The sequence below is a fragment of the Ovis aries genome, chromosome 17, assembly GCF_016772045.2.
Source record: "Ovis aries strain OAR_USU_Benz2616 breed Rambouillet chromosome 17, ARS-UI_Ramb_v3.0, whole genome shotgun sequence".
Taxonomy (NCBI): domain Eukaryota; kingdom Metazoa; phylum Chordata; class Mammalia; order Artiodactyla; family Bovidae; genus Ovis; species Ovis aries.
In genome coordinates, this window is record NC_056070.1 from 68,942,555 (window position 1) to 68,958,681 (window position 16,127).

Here is a 16,127-nt window from a genome sequence, read left to right on the forward strand (position 1 = left end):
GAAGGCGTTTGTGTAAACATCATTAAGATGCTGATAACGGAACACGGTAATTCCAAACACAATTTGCTCTTAGGGATCCAGTGTAAGAAGCAGGGGAAGAAAAAGCACCTCCTGGGGAGAAAAATCAGCAGCACCCAACCAACGGCATGGCACGTGCCTGGTCTTAGCGGGAATGGTGGTAGAATGTTACCTGGCACCAGAATTTATCGTGCGGCAGGGCCAGGAGCCAGTCCAGGTCATTGGCTACGAAGGTGGCGCGTTCCAGGTACTCCTCCACTAGGGCGGGAATGTTGTCTTTAGGGGGCGGTTTGTATAACACAAAATACCGGTCTGCCTTCTGCTCGGGGTGCTACGGATCCAAAAACCACGTGTTAACGTGGCAGAGGTTAGTCAGCGAGGGCCCCTCTGCCAACCCACGGCAACAACCCTGGGCTCTTCCAACCGGTGACCCTCAGGCATAAAGAACCGAGTGTCTCTGACAGAGGGCGGCTTGGCCGCAGTCTGGGAGCGCCAGGCGAGCATTAAATACCATGTTTTCTGGAGAATGCTTAATGACACAGGGAAAGGTTAAGGGAAGAAAAAGCAAGACACAAACCCCTCTATTTTGTATGACCATTTTTGGGATTAAAAAAAAAGTGCCATATTTAACACATTCACACACTGGTATGGACTTTATTTTTTAAAAGAGTGTCAGGCCGGGGGTTGGGGGACACCTCAAAGCTAACAGTGGCTATCTCTAATAGAAAGGATTAGGACTTGACTATATTTTCCAATTTAAAAAAGAACATGTATTATTTTTTTTAATTACACAAGTGAGGCAGGAGGTTTGTTTTTGTTTTTTGTTTTTTTTTTCCAAAAACTCACAACAGTACAGAAAGATAAGTCGCCTGGGACCACCACCCCGGGTCTAGCATCCACCCAGAGGGAGCCCCTCCCCATCCCGTGAGCATCCTCACTGCCCTTTTCTAGGCATTTACATTAAAATGTGGCCACACGAGGCATTTGTTTGGGCCCATTTTCATCTTTCTGACAAACAATGTCGATCACCGTGCTGTTCCCTTTGTGTAATCAGAGAAAAACCTCAGTAACTTTTTGGTAAAGATGCTAATCAAGTAATTGCAGGTCTCGGCTTAGCCTCACAAGTGCTCTCTTCTAACCCTTACCTTGCCGGGGAACAAACCTTACTTTGTTCGCATAAAGAAAAGATGAGCTCGGTTCTCCCCTCTGACTTTCTGCGGGGGAGGCGGTGACAGGAAGGAGGCCGCCTGTTTTCGTCTCAGCTGTTGTCAACCACAGTCCACCCACTTCCAGGTCTGTCAGTCCAGGGGGGACAGGGATGTCATGGCTGATGGGTCAGTTACTTCGAGAACCACCTAGGTTGAGGGCCTCCACAGGGTCCCCCGCCCATTTACATCACAATTTATACAAAAGGAATCCTGCTGATTGAAACAAGTTCAAAACTACTCTCAAGGGCCTAAATTCCTCTCTGTGGTTTCCAGGTTCCCCTCCTCTACCGGTCGACGCCTCACCTCTCACTTAAGTCACTTCTCAGGCCAGGCTGCTCACCGACCCCCCCTTGCCCAAGCGACACACACATGCGCACGTGGACCTTCCTGCAATCCATCGTGCGAACACCTACTGGCACCCTGCTCTGCCAGGTGTGGGGGCACACACGAGAAGGGAGTCTGTGTGCTCCCAGAGCCCACTCTGCAGAGGGGACGATGCATGGCTGTCATCAGACGAGCACAACGCAGGCAGCTCAAACCTGGCAGAGGCCCTGTGGGAACGCCTGGGGGGCGAGGGGCTGCTTCCCAGGCCAGGCAGCATCCAGAACTGGACCTTGGAGGTGGAGCAGAATTTTTAGATGGAAGACAGAGTCCATTTATGCAGGCATAAAGACGGGCCATTAAAAAAAAAAAAACAAAAAAACAAAAAACAGGGGACGGGGGCACAGATTGCACTGGGCAGTGGGAGGCGGAGTTGGAGGGAGAGATGCTGAAAGGATAGAAAAAAGCCATCACTCACTGAGGACTGCCCTGTGCGAGCTGCTGAGCAGGCCAGTCCCACAGCCCATTTCTTTTTAACTCACAACTACTGTCTCAGAGGGAAAGAGTATTCTCCCCATTGTACAGAGAAGAAAACCAAGACTTGGTGAGATTTAGGAACTCAGCTAAGGTCACAGGGCTAAGGAAGCAACTGAGGCAGGATCTGAACCAAAGCTGACACCGTGCACCTACTACGTGACCTATGATGCCACAGGCCACTCTGGTCTCACTGCTCGTCCTTCTGACCCCAGCTCTGACCTCACTTCCTCCAGGAAGTCTCCCAAGCCCCATCCCAATTAGGTGAGGGGTTCACCCTGGCTCCCTCAACACCTGCGTTCTACGCTTCCCTGCCTGCAGCACTTGCTGAACTACATCAGAAGTGCCTGCAGATCTTTGGTTGCAGTGGAGGGGGACGGAGGAAGGGGTAGCTTATAACAGGGGGTGGAGGGCACGAGGACACTTCTGGGAGTGGCAGAAATGCTCATTATCTTGCTTATGGTAACAGTTCCATGTGGGTTTACAGATGTCAAAACCAACCAAACCGTGTACCATAAATATACGCAGTTTATTGTCCTCCAATGACACCTCAATAAAGTTAGATTGAAAGGGAGGGCCTGCCTTCTGTCTTCCCCGCTATCCTGCAGGTCTCTGGAGGGGGTCTGAGTCTTGCTCACACAGCAGTCCCAGCCCCTAGAGCCGGGCTGGCATCGAGCACTCCCTCCATACACACTTGCAGGTTGAACAGAGGAATGCATGGAGGTAATGAAGGACCAGGTCCTGCCAAGGTCTTTGAAGCACCTCCGACGCCACGCCCAAGAGCAGGGGCCACGGAGGATCCCAGGGAGAGGAGCTGCAGTCTCTCGCTGTATCTCCCACTCTTCAGGCCTGGCCTAGGTCCCACTTGCCCCATGAAGCTTCCTGAACATGCCCTGCCCATCAAACTTGTGCCCTGTTCATCTTGATAAGAAACTATTCTGTACTGTTCTCCAAATGCTCCCCTTAAATGATCCTTATCTTTCTCAAGAACCCATTCAACCACTTGGGTGCCAAACTTGATTTCTTTACAAGGCTGGGCGATACCACTTCCACCCCCGGGGGCTGGTGTAGGAATCAGGCTCTCAGGACTCGCGGACAATATACCCAGGTCCTCCTGCCAGGCCCGCCCTTCTCCATTGCTCTGCCCGGCTGGTGCTTATTCACCCTTCCACACGCAGTTCAGGATCTCCCTCCTACAGCAGGGCGTCCCTGGTGGCGTGAGCTCTCCCACCACCCCAAGACCTCCGTGCACCCCTCCCTGGTCTCGATCAGCAGCGTGGAGTTCCTTCCATCACATCCTGATCATGCATGCTGCAGAGAATCCACCAGTCTGCTTCCTCTGTAGGGCAGTCGCTTCTCTCTGCAGCTCCAGGCCCTGTCCCGAAGTGCGGCAAGGGTCCTTGACTCATTTACTGGATGTCTCCTGAGAACCTATGATGCACCTGGCACTGGAAAACCAGAGTAAAGGGAAGGGACCAGTCCCTGCTCCTAGAGGGCCCACAGTCTAACAGCCTGGTGTCCAGGACATGGGGAAGGGCCCAAGGAACCAGTCTCCACTGGCACTGTCCAACAGGACCTCGGCAGAGACGGAACCGCTCCAGACCTGTCCCGTGCTGGCCAAGACAGCAGATTCTCACCACATGGGACTATTTTAACTTAAACGAACTACAACTAAATTAAAAATACAGTCCCTTGGTTGAATCCCCCACAATTTCAAGAGCTCCATGGCCACATGTGGTGAATGGCTAACATACTGTACAGAACAGTTCCTGATTTTCTAATCAATATCCTCTTCACCTAAAAGAGCTATGAATATGAGGATATATTCAGGGAACGTGGCTAACATTTTATAATAATTATAAGTGGAATATAACCTTTATGGTTGTGAATCACTATGTCATACACCTGAAACACACAACGTTGGATATCAACACTACCTCGATTTTTTAAAAAAGTTATGAAAAAGAAACAAGAGGCTGGATAGTAGGAAGGTGAAGAAAGTATAGACTCCAGGGACAGCTCAGCTGGGGTCCTGTTCTGACTCCCCTAGTGTTCTACTTTTGTGACCTTGAACTCTGGGTTTCCTCATCTGTAAACTGGGGATGGCCAAAATGCCTACTCAGAGGGCTGTGGTTCGGCTTCCATGAGATGATCCAGGTGAAAGGCTTGGCCCAGAGCAAGTGCTCTATAAATATTAAGCACTATTATTAGAGAGTAGTCAGGAAGCAATAGGAAGCCATCCAGAAAGCAGGAAATAAAACACCAAGCTCTTGTTTCCCACGACTTTACTCAAGCACCCAGAAAATACTTCCTTCCACCTTGTTCAAGTAAGCTAATGTTCTTGGGGAAACAGCAGGGGGTATGGGGTCTCCGGTGCCCACATCTGTTTCCTCCAGCAGCCTGGCACCTCTCCACGGCTCTAATCTCTCCCACAGCTGGTCGTCGGCATGCTCACTTCCATTCTCAGTCTCACCAGCCCTGCTGCGTCTGCACGTAGTGCTTCTTAGCCCGTTCAGACCTGACCTCTGACATTATTAGTGTCCCCCTCCTCTGCCCCCCACCGCTAAGTAGACCACAGCTGGGACAGCTCTGAAAAAGGCCCATCTGAAATCTGAGCACCTCCTGCAGGGTCCAATCCCCAGATCCGGCCTTGGGCCAGCCCCGCTACCCAGCCAGCTCAGGCTGAGTCAGAACTGCCATCAGACTTTGATTCAAAATGAAATGCTTTGCAGGGAAGGTATGGGGTGGTGACATGGAAAATACCACTCAAACTCAAGCTACTGCTGGGAAAGAAAACTCCTGCACTGGGGCCTGGAAAGACCTAACAGCATCCTGGCTCCTGAAACGTAGACTGTGGCCCTCAGGTCATTTGTAGAACCATAGAACCGATAAAGAAGGAATTTACTTTTTTGCTTCTGAGATTGCAAGTTCAATAATATCAATATCGGGCTGAACAGCCTCAAGGCACTGGCTCACCAGCGCAGGCGAAGTCCTCAGCTTTCCTGTCTTCAGGTCCTCGTGGGTAATCTGGAGTTGGTCCAGGGGCAAGGCGGGCATTGTGCTGTGTGGCCCTCCTGAAAGAAATACGGATGGGAAGAAGAGAGCAGACCCAGAGGCTCCGGGGGCAGGGGCCTGCTCTGGGGCTCACCCCAGAGCCAGGAGAGAAGCTTCAACCTCTAGCCTCAGGGGGCTCCTGGCGGGCCTCAAAGGCCTGGTTCTCACAACTACTCACGAAGACCAGTGGCTTTTTTGCCCAAAGTGGCAGTTCTCAGCTGAGGAGGGAAACACTCCCCAGGTGACACCTGATACGGTGGTGGTTTGGTCACGAAGTCGCGTCCCACGCTTGCGACCCCGGGGACTGCAGCTACCGCGCTCCCCTGCTATAGGGTTCTCCAGGTGAGAGTCCTGGAGTGGGCTGCAGATCCCTCTCCAGTTCCCACCCAAGTCGTGAAGCACTGGTTAAAAGTAGCTAGATTATCTTTCTCACGGCCCCAGCTCCATGCCCTCCTTGGCCTGTGAGCTCTGCGGAGCCTGTGCCTGGGGTCTCCTCTTGCTACCTTTGCTGTGACCAGCACAGGCCTGGTCCAGAGGTGTCTTCATGAAATAGCTCACGAACAGCTGAATATGATGATACTTTTCTCACCATTTTAACCAGATTTGGCGGGGGGTGGGGGTGGGGTTTGAAGCCATGGGACTTTCCTCCCTTGCAGAGGGTGTTAAGATTTTACAAACCTTCTAGGCTTCAGGGAAGAAGGATATGGATAAACAGAAGGGCCAGAAGGTTTTCACAGAGAATTCACGGAAACCTGCCAGAGTGACCTCCTCTCTTAGAGAGGCCCAAACGGGCTGCAGAGTCAGTGAGGGGCAGACCCCACGTCTCCTGCCTTCCGGTCCAACACTCATTTCTCAATGCCACTTGGCCTGATCCACAGGAGGGATGTGCATATTGGCTGAATCATGGAACAGAAGTGACTCTGGGCTCTTAAGAAGACATGCCACAAAAGGCTGGCACACCTCAATGATGACATGAAGATGTATGGAGGGTAGGATGAGGAAACCGTCACCTCCTGAGCCCTCCCTGAGGTGCTGAGGGACACGGCCAGCCATGAGACACTGTGGTCCTGGCTCTCAGATCCAGGCCAGGCCCTAGTGTTACAAAGACAGACTGAAAATGCCTGGTCTCTGCTCTGTGGGAGCTCCAACGCAGTAATGATGATGACAATAAGAGCAGCAGGAACATGCCTCTCAGGTGCTGCTGCTCTTCTGGGCCACTGTCTTAGCATGCACTCGCTTGTAGACACCCTAACTGGCTTCATGTGTACGAATGCTTGTAGCAAGTCCAGGGTTGGTGCTATTAATCTCATTACCTTCATTTCACCAATGAGCTTCCCTAGTGGCTCAGACAGTAAAGAATCTGCCTGCAGTGAAGGAGACCCTGGTTCGGTCCCTGGATTGAGAAGATCCCCTGGAAAAGGGAATGGCAACCCACTCCAGTATTCTTGCCTAGAGAATCCCATGGACAGAGGAGCCTGGCGGGTTACACTCCATGGGATTGCAAAGAGTCAGACGTGATTAAGCAACTAACACTCAACCAGTGAGGAAGCAGAGGCTCAGAGAAGATAAAAAAAATTTCCCCTAGGTCTCAGAGTTAGTGGCTGATGAAGCAGGCTGGCTCTTAACCATTTGCTGTGCTGAGTCTAGGGCAGTTGAGCTGGGGGCAGGGGCTTGTGGCTATAGGGAGAGCATTTCTAGAGGAGCGCCTAAAGGCTCAGGAGAGCTTGAGTTGAGTCTTGCTAGTGGAGACTGGGAAGAAGGGTGTCCCAGGTGGAGGAAACGGCAGGAACGAAGGTAAGGAGGTAGAAGCAGCTTGACGCACAAGGAACCTTGGTTCAGGGGCTACTTTAAAGACTGAAGATACCCATCTTCACACGGGATGGAAAGAGAAGGAACTAGTCCCTCGTCTAGTCTGCCCAGTCCACGAGACCCACGCTAGCACTAGGGTCTCCATGGACAGTGGATCAGACACGTGGTCCCTGTGACTGAGCTTTCACCTTTCCCCTCTGCGAAATGTAGATAACACCATCTGCTGTATATTTGTCGTTGCTGTTCAGTCGCTCAGTCGTGTCTGACCCTTTGTGACCCCATTGACTGGAGCACACCAGGCTTCCCCGTCCTTCACTATCTGCCGGAGTTTGCTCAAACTCATGTCCATTGAGTCAATACATGATTTCTAATTGAGCTACTATCTTACTAGCCTTTCACAATAGCCCAGTTAAGAGCGACAAGGATTATTATGCTCAGATGTCCAAAGAGGGGCCCTGATTTGCTCGGGCAAATACCTGAGTAGCCAAGTTGAAACTGAAACCCAGCTCTTGTGCCTTGGCACCTGGGTCTCTGATGTTGAGTATGCTAAAAATACTCCTTTCCTAATCCCTGAGAGATGCTGGGAGGACAGCTGGAAACATCAGTGCTCAGCTCACCAGTGCCAAAGTCTAAATGAAGCCCAGGCCTTTCCATGCTCACCTTCCGAAGACTGGAGGAGTGCCCAGTGTGGGGACCTAGGATGGGGAAAGAGTCATAAGGAGGAGGCGGCTCTCCACACTTAAACTTCTAGTTCCCAGAGTCCAGGTCTAGATAGGTACAGACAGCAACCTGCTTTTAGAGGAAATCTACTCCTACAGCACAGAGCCTGTAAGGGCAGTTTAGACTCAGGCTGGTATGATGGTCAAAAGAGAAGTTTATAGTTCCACAGCCTGGGTTCAGGTCTTGGCTCCATCCTACCCATGTTGAGACCTGAGCAGTTCCTTAACTTCTTTACGCTCCGATCTCCTCATCTGTAAAATCGGGATGAGAACAGTACATAATCTCATAATCCCTCAGGGTTGACATGAGAAGTAACCAATACTAAGTGGTCAGCACAGTACTTGGCACATAATAAGCAGTCGGTCAAGTTTGTTGTTTAGTCACTAAGTCATGTCTGACTCTTTTGTGACCCCATGGACCATAGCCTGCCAGGCTCCTCTGTCCATGGGATTTCCCAGGCAAGAATACTGGAGTGGGTTGCCATTTCCTTCTTCAGGGGATCTTCCCAACCCAGGGTTCGAAGCCATGTCTCCTGTCTCCTGCAGGCGGGTTCTTTACCACTGAGCCACCAAGGAAGCCCCCAGTAAAGTTCACTTGTTATTATTACTCAAGTCCCAATCATAAGCCGAGCATCTGGGCTTCCTCAATTACTCAGCAAATACTGAATATCTTCTGGGACCTAGGCATGTAAATGACTATTAATCCGTGTCGTTAGAGCTGTAACTGGAAATTTCCAAGACGAGCACAGCACAGAAAGGAAGAATGTCACAGAAAAGGTGACCTACAACCTGGCTGTTGAAGGACAGGAGAAAAAGATGGAAAGGAAGAACATTCTAAGCAAAGAGCAAGCATGAGCAAAGGCTCAGAGCCTGTGGCTTTGAAGGATGAGGGAGACACTTGGTGTGGCTGAAAACACAAGAAGTGGAGAGAAGAGGTTGGCTAGAAAAGATAGAGCCACTTTAAAAGGAGCCTCAAATGCTGTGCTAAAGATTTTGGCTTTTCATCTGACAAAGTGAGGAGTCATGTAAGGAGAGGAGAGACATAATCAGAAAGAGAAGGTAACAGCCTGGTGGTGGGAGAGACCTTCTATGAACTACTGGACAGCAAAAACTGTTAATAACCTTACTTGTCCCTTCAAATAGTTTTTGAGTACCTACTATGTGCCAGGCACTGAAGCCTGGAGAATCCTAAGGCGGGCAAATAACAGACCAGATTCTGCCCTTCACAGAGTTTAGGGTCTTGATGGTTAACAAGACAGATATGAACCAAACAGCCACATGAGCAAGGAAAATTCAATACTGTGAGTATGCTTTGCAGGCAAGGCCCATGAGGCTATGACAGCATTTAACAAAGAGAACTGACTCGACAGAGAGAGGATGTCAAGGAAAATTTGAGTTTTCGTCTACAGTATGAGTAGAAATTAACTAGGCAGTAACTGGACTCTAAAAATGACAAGGTAAATGATCATGACAATATCTGTGCCCCACCCCACAGTGGATCCTCAGTGTCAAGCAGGGCAGCAAAAGTTAAAAATTTAGGAAAGGGCTTTCTTTTGAAGGGGAGCTTGGAGTAAGTGCAAGAAGGCCTAGGAGCATCCCGAAGGCTACTCCTGTCTCAGTCTCTCTGTCTTAACCCTTCTGGTCTCGCTTCAGTATTACCCTCCTCAGGGATCGTACAAGATTGCCCTGTCTAAAGTATTCACTCCTCCGGTTGCAGGCATATCTTTAATTACCTAGTGCATTTCTTTGTCGTCGACTGTCCCCGCCCACTAGACTGTAAGCTCTATGAGGGCAGGAACTTCCTCTGTTGCTCTGTTTATATCTCCAGTGCCTAGCTAGATCTGTGCCCACGTAGGAGGCGCTGGACATAACATTTGTTGAACGAATGAATGAACCCCGAGGAAACTGAAGCTCGAGGTGAGGGTAGGAGGGCAGCGTCTTGCCCAAGGCCAAGGTCATTCTGGGGCCGATCCTCGAATCCTAAATTCTGACGGCCTGACTCCGGGTCGGGGTGGAGAGATAGGAGGAACGGGGCGATTCATGGCCCCTGGGGCAGTCTAAACCTTGGCCCTGCCATCGAGGCGGGAAGCCCGAGGCCGCGTGAGGAACGGCTGAAGCCCCTCCCAGGTCCGATGCCCCACATCCGCAAGGATCAGCCACGCACTCACCTTGGCGGCTCCTATGCCGGCGATGTGCCGCCGCAGCCGCCGCCGCCGCCGCCGCCACGGTCCACGGTGACAGCTCCCAGAGCGCAGGCACTTCCGGGGTCAAACAGCTATTCCGCAGGCGCAGACAGGAAGCCTCGGCCCGACCCCGCCCCCGGAGCCAACTGCCGCCGAGAAGCCGGGCCCGGGGCCACGCCCCCAACCCAAGACTCCGCCTCCCCTAGGTACAGGAGTGGCTGTACCCACACTTTCCGCTCCTAGCACCCTTGATGCTTTAGCAGAGATGGTGGGAGGTGGGCGGAGAACAGGTGTGGTTGCACCTCTTGGAAAAACCAAGTGTGCTACCTGGGTTCCTCAAGTCCAGGAGGAATTCTGCAGCTAAATGCTATAAACTGTGTCGGGACAGGGGATGCATTCTTTTATTGACATCAGTTTTTTCAGGTAAACTTGTTATCCAGTGATCTAAAAGGGACAGAAAAAAAACGTCCTGGTTGGTCTGTTTTTTTTCCCTCTGGCATCACACGCAGTTGATGGCATCACACAGGCAATTTAATTTGTAATTTAGTGGTTGATTGTAAGAACACACGTGGCAGTCTTTGGTACAGATAAAGCTTAAAGTAGGACTTCTGGCAGAAATGTATGGATTGGTTTCATTATTTCCGGTGGTATTAATGTCACTGAAGTTTTAAAGCTAATTAACTTGACTATGGGCTTCCCTGGTAGCTCAGCTGGTAAAGAATCTGCCTGCAATGCAGGAGACCCAGGTTCAGTTCCTGTGTGGAGAAGATCCTCTGGAGAAGGGTTGGACCACCCACCCCAGTATTCTTGGGCTTCCCTGGTGGCTCGGTCAGTAAAGAACCCTCCTGCGATGCGGGAGACTTGGGTAAGGAATATTCCCTGGAGGAGGGCATGGCAACCCACTCCAGTATTCTTGCCTGGAGAATCCCAGAGGAGCCTGGTGGCTACCATCCATGGGGTCACAGAGTCAGACACGATTAAACACAGCTGCTGCTAAGTCACTTCAGTTGTGTCCAACTCTGTGCGACCCCATAGATGGCAGCCCACCAGGCCCCCGTCCCTGGGATTCTCCAGGCAAGAACACTAGAGTGGGTTGCCATTGCCTTCTCCAATGCATGAAAGTGAAAAGGAAGTCGCTCAGTCATGTCCGACTCTTCACGACCCCATGGACTGCAGCCCACCAGGCTCCTCCGTCCATGGGATTTTTCAGGCAAGAGTATTGGAGTAGGTTGCACAGCACAGCATGACTTATAGAAGACAAAAAGTTCCAACAAGACACCTGACTTCTAACGTGTCTCAGTTTCCTCATCTGTCAAAAGGGGATCATTGATACCCACTTCATCATTTGGAGGCTAAATGAGATAGTACAGACAATGCCAAGCACATAGTAGGTGCTCAGAGAGAAAGTAGGTGCTTAGTGGAGAGAAAGGAAGGAAGAAAATAAAAAAGAGAAACAGAGAGAGGAAGGAAGGAAGCTCCCTATCCACTGGAGTGGTTTTAAAAAATGTCTTTGTTTGTTTTTGGCTGTTCTGGGTCCTGGTTGCAGCATGCGAGGGCTACTCTTCGTTGCGGTGCTCAGGCTTCTCATCGTGGTTGGTTTCTCTTGTTGGAGAGGAAGGGCTTTCGGGCACACAGGCTCAGTAGCTATGGCGCATGAGCTTAGGTGCTCCGTGGCTTGTGGAATCTTCCCAGACGGGGAATTAAACCGGTGTCTCCTGCACCAGCAAGCAGATTCTTAACCAGTAGACCACCAGGGAAGCCCTTCCATTGAAATGTTAACCCTCATGTTTATTTCATCTTTGTTTTCTCTCGTTTTCCAGAAGAGATTAATGAGAAATGTGAGATTCCAAAGGAGACATCCTTGTCATATGTCCAAGTGAAATGGAATTAAAAACCACGTTAACAGGAGAAGCCTCAAACTATGTACCAGTTACACACAAGTATGGAGGAATTGTGTGTGGGGGGGTGGTCTCTGTTTTCTATATTAAAAGAAACACAACCACAACTAACTTAATTTAATGGCAATTATTTGGATTGGCAATGGAGGCAAGTGTCTGTGGTGCTTAGAATCAGTCAAGTCTAGGAATAAATAAAGAGAAATACTGTCGGTATTGGAGCTAGAAAATCAGCACTGGAATATCTGGGTCTGAGTCCCACTCGGCCCAGATGCTCTGAGTCACCTAAAATGAATCAGTATTGCCTTTGTGCTTCAACCCTCCAACCAGCTTGTGTTTGCAGAGGACCATTGTTGATGTGAGCTGTTGCGTGGCCTGCACAATGTTCATTTCCTCTATTCTCCCACTAACAGCAGCTTGACCACTCCTCATGTCACTAAATTGGGGTCTGGCTGCTCACTGCTCAAAAGCCAATAGAGAGGCCAGGTTGGTGGAAAGGAAAAATAAAGCAAAATAAAGTTTGTTTTATTTTGGATGTCAGCATTGGGGCAGAGTGGGTGAGCTTCCCTGGTGGCTCAGCAGTAAAGAATTCACCTTCCAGTGCAGGAGACCCGGATTTGATCCCTGGGTGGGGAAGATCCCTTGGAGAAGGAAATGGCAACTCACTCCAGTATTCTTGCCTGGGAAATCCCACAGATAGAGGAGCCTGGTGCGCTACAGTCCATGGGGCCTCAAAAGAGTCAGACATGACTGAGCGACTAAAACAGCAACACCAGTGAGGCAGCAGGGTGGGGAGGGGACAGATTCCGTCCAAAGGCTGACTCCCCCGCTGACAAGCAGGGGCAAGAGCTTTTACAGACAGGGGTGGGGGCTATACACAGAGACAGCAGTCAGCTCTGACAGTCGTCCTGGATGTGGTCATCAGTGGTCAGACTGGCGTCACCTTGATTATTTGAGGTACAGTTAATCTGCAGTCCCATGGTCAGTTTGTTCCCATTCCCTTGAGGCCAGTTCTCAGAATTGTGGCCGTTTATTGTTGGCTGCAGTCTGGTCATCGTTTATCTATAAGACAGCTCCTAGGATGATTCAGAATATTATCTATAGCCCTTGAGAAGGAATTAGAGGTCCTTGACGATGCTTACTGACTAAACTATCATTATTTGGACTCCTTTGATAGTTTTCTTTCTCATCTCCCATTGAACATTCTTTGGCTAAAGTTTTTCCACAGACAAAAAGGCAGGATGAGGATAGGGGAGAAGGACCGTAGAGTCCTACTCCATTTCCCTCAGAGAACCACGCTTCCCAGCTCAGTCCACGTGGAGTAGGAGTGACTCTTTACCCAGATTTGAAGGGTGAACCACTGCATTAGTTACCTACTGTTGTGCAACGAATTGCCCCAAAACTCTGACATGGTTTCTGCGGGTTAAGGATTCCAAAGTGACTCAGCTGGGTGGATCTGGCTCGGGGTTTCTCCTGAAGATGCAGTCGGATGTCAGCTGGGACTGCGCTCCCCTGAAGCCTTGATCACAGCTGGAGAATCCACTGTCAGGTGATCCACTCATAGGGCTGGCAAGTTGGTACCGACTGTTGGCAAGAAGCCACGGTTGCTCTCCACAGGGCTGCTTGAATATCCCTGCACCGTGGTCCCTGGCTTCCTTCAGAAGGAGTAATCCAAGAGATCAAAGTAGAAGCACCTATGCCTCTGTGGTCTAGCCTTAGAAGTCACACGCCATGACTTCAGTCATATATAGGGTCTGATACAAGATCACCTCTTCCACATTGCATTGGTCAAAGCAAGTTGCAAGGCCAGCTTTGATTCAAGGGCGAGAAGAACTAGTCCTCCTCTCCATCCACTGTTGTTTAGTTGCTAAGCCATGTGCAACTCTTTGTGACCCTATGGACTGTAGCTTGCCAGGCTCCTGTGTCCATGGGATTTCTCAGGTGAGAATATTGGAGTGGGTTGCCATTTCTTTCCCCGGTGGAATCTTCCCCACCCAGGGATTGAACCCAAGTCTCCTGCATTGGCAGGCTCTTTCTTTACCATTGCACCACCACAGACAACCACTAATCTACTTTCTATGGATTTTTGATGGCTGTTTTTATAAGCAACTGCAACAGCTAGGGAGACTGTGCAATGAGAGAGACTTGTGTGGAAGATGGTAGTGGTTTGAACTCAGGCAGTGGCAAAGAATCCTCATGAGAAAATGAAACAACGGCAATGAAATCTCTTTGCAAAGTGTTACATAAAAATATGAATTTCATAATCCACGCTGTCACCGGCCAGGAACTGCTGTCCCCAGCAGCCTTCTGTTAAGCCAGGCTTTCTCTCAATAGGCCGTGTCTGTCCGATCCCCCTGCCCTCTGTCGAGTTCATCAAAGCTTCTGCTGACTCAAGAGGAATCTGGAGAATGATCACAGCAGTGGAAGTATCAGATCATCCCCCAGGGCCCCTAATAACAAAACATCTGCTTGTCATTCTTCCCTTTCCCTCTGGGTTGTGGTGAGAAAACAGCATTAAAGGATGATAATGATAAACAACTTAAAAAACTAAGCCTCCTGGCTTCCAAGAAGGGAGCCTTAATTTGAAGGCAGCTAATTATCTACTCATTATAATTTACAGATAGTGGTGGTTATCTCGCCTTCTGTCACTGGCCTATGAATAGTTGTTGGAAACAAGTTTGAAAATGTCCCGGTTCATGCCTTTTAGAAAGAAGAGGGCAGAGAATTCCCGAGTCAAAGAAAAGAATCTTATCAAACACGGAGTCCCAATCTCTCCTTTGGCGGATAAGGAAATTGAGGCCCAGAGAGGGCATGAGATTTGCCCAGAGATGTCAGCTGGCGGGGGGCAGAAGGGGCCCCAGAACTGAAGCCTCCGTGCTGGCTCCAGCCGAAAGCTCCACCCAGGGAGATGAAAGGGTAGCTCTGTCTGTCCCGTGCAGCTCGGCGACACTGCTCTCAGACCACCCGTCAGAGTGGCAGTTGGTGCTCCCAGGCTTTCGGTAATCATCAGTGTGGGGCCATGGAGCCACGGAACCAGGAGGTAGAATAATTCCTCTCGAGCTGGAACATAGTTTAAATTGCAGCGAGGGCTGGGCCGGGGGATTTTTGCTTCGCTTTAAGATTAAATGTTTTTTTTGGGGGGGTTCTCTGGCCACCCAGTGGTTAGGACTCCATGCTTCCACTGCAAGGGCACAGGTTTGACTCATGGCACATATGCCATGGCATAGCCAAAAAAATAAATAAATAAAATTAAACATTTTTTATTTGGTAGCATCTCATACTTTTAACGTAAGATATGAAGGGCTTTCAAAAGACACCTTCAGTAACACTGGTGATGGGAAAGTTTAGTACTTGACGTTTTTAACCAGTAAACCTGAAGTTTCAATGCAGTGAAATAGTGCCAGCTCTTTAGCTTTCCTTGGGAGAGCATCAAAAGAAGTTACTGGAAGATATGCCTTGGCTATCATGAAAAGAGAGGGACTCTGCCTTCTTGTGTTCCTGGATGTTTACTCCCTTGAGTAAGTAAACATAGTCCTGCATAGTCCCCAGCAGACTTTAGAATGAACCCATTCTGAGCTTCTAATTTCTTTTTTTTTCAAATTTTTATTGGCATATAGCTGCTTTATAATATTGTGTTAATTTCTACCGTATAGCATAGTAAGTCATATATGTATATATATTTATATAACATACCCTCTTTTTTTGGATTTCTTTCCCCCGTAGGTCACCACAGAGCATTTTTCGGCATAGTTCTCTGAGCTATACAGTAGGCTCTCATTAGTTATCTATTTCATACAGACTATCAACAGTATGAACCCATGCGTGCTCAGTCATCCTCCTCTTTGCCTACTCCAGGGCCTGCCACCCCATGGACTGCAGCCCACCAGGCTCCTCTGTTCATGGGATTTCCCAGGGGCAAGAATACTGGAGTGGGTTGCCATTTCCTCCTCCAGGGGGATCTTCTCAGCTCAGGGATTGAACCCTCGTCTCCTGAGTCTCTTGCAATGGCAGGAGGATTCTTTACCACTGAGCCACATGGGAAGCCCATCAATAGTGTACATCTGCCAAAAATACGGAGCACTTCATGAATTTGCACGTCATCCCTGCACAGGGGCCAGGCTGACTTTCTCTGTATGGTTTCAATTTTAGTATACGTGCTGCCGAAGTGAGTACCTGATCTTCTAAGTCCTTAAGTGCCCCGGCCACCTCACACTTCAGGGCCCTATCCATGCTGAACTACCCCCGATGCTCTCCTCATCAAGGTGAAGTCTTCATCTCTTCTTTCTCCAAGTTCTAATCATTCCCTCAACATATACACTCCTACCTAGCTCCCTGCACTTCCCCCTGTGTAGCACTGATCACAACTCATCACCTTTTATTTTTGTG

At 49.6% G+C, this 16,127-nt stretch overlaps 1 protein-coding gene and 1 non-coding gene across 6 annotated transcripts in view; both read right to left on the minus strand.

The window, feature by feature from the left end:
• The window catches only part of ASCC2 (activating signal cointegrator 1 complex subunit 2), a 36,216-nt gene extending 26,284 nt beyond the window's left edge, over positions 1-9,932 (minus strand). The window contains exons 1-4 of one of the 5 annotated variants that reach the window (XM_027956744.2): positions 9,832-9,932; positions 7,605-7,639; positions 5,058-5,155; positions 191-349 (exon numbers count right to left, since the gene is read on the minus strand). In XM_027956744.2, coding sequence (XP_027812545.1) covers positions 191-349; positions 5,058-5,138 — 240 coding nt within the window. In that variant the 5' untranslated portion in view covers positions 5,139-5,155; positions 7,605-7,639; positions 9,832-9,932. Of the gene's footprint in view, positions 1-190; positions 350-5,057; positions 5,156-7,604; positions 7,640-9,831 lie in introns of those variants that run through there. The other 4 variants (XM_027956746.2, XM_027956743.2, XM_027956747.2 and 1 more) reach the window with 4 other exon arrangements.
• A 5,875-nt stretch (positions 9,933-15,807) lies between these two features.
• On the minus strand, positions 15,808-15,914 carry LOC114108930 (U6 spliceosomal RNA). The gene has a single exon (XR_003585656.1). It is a non-coding gene; the product is annotated as a U6 spliceosomal RNA (small nuclear RNA).
• Between the last annotated feature and the right edge of the window lie 213 nt (positions 15,915-16,127).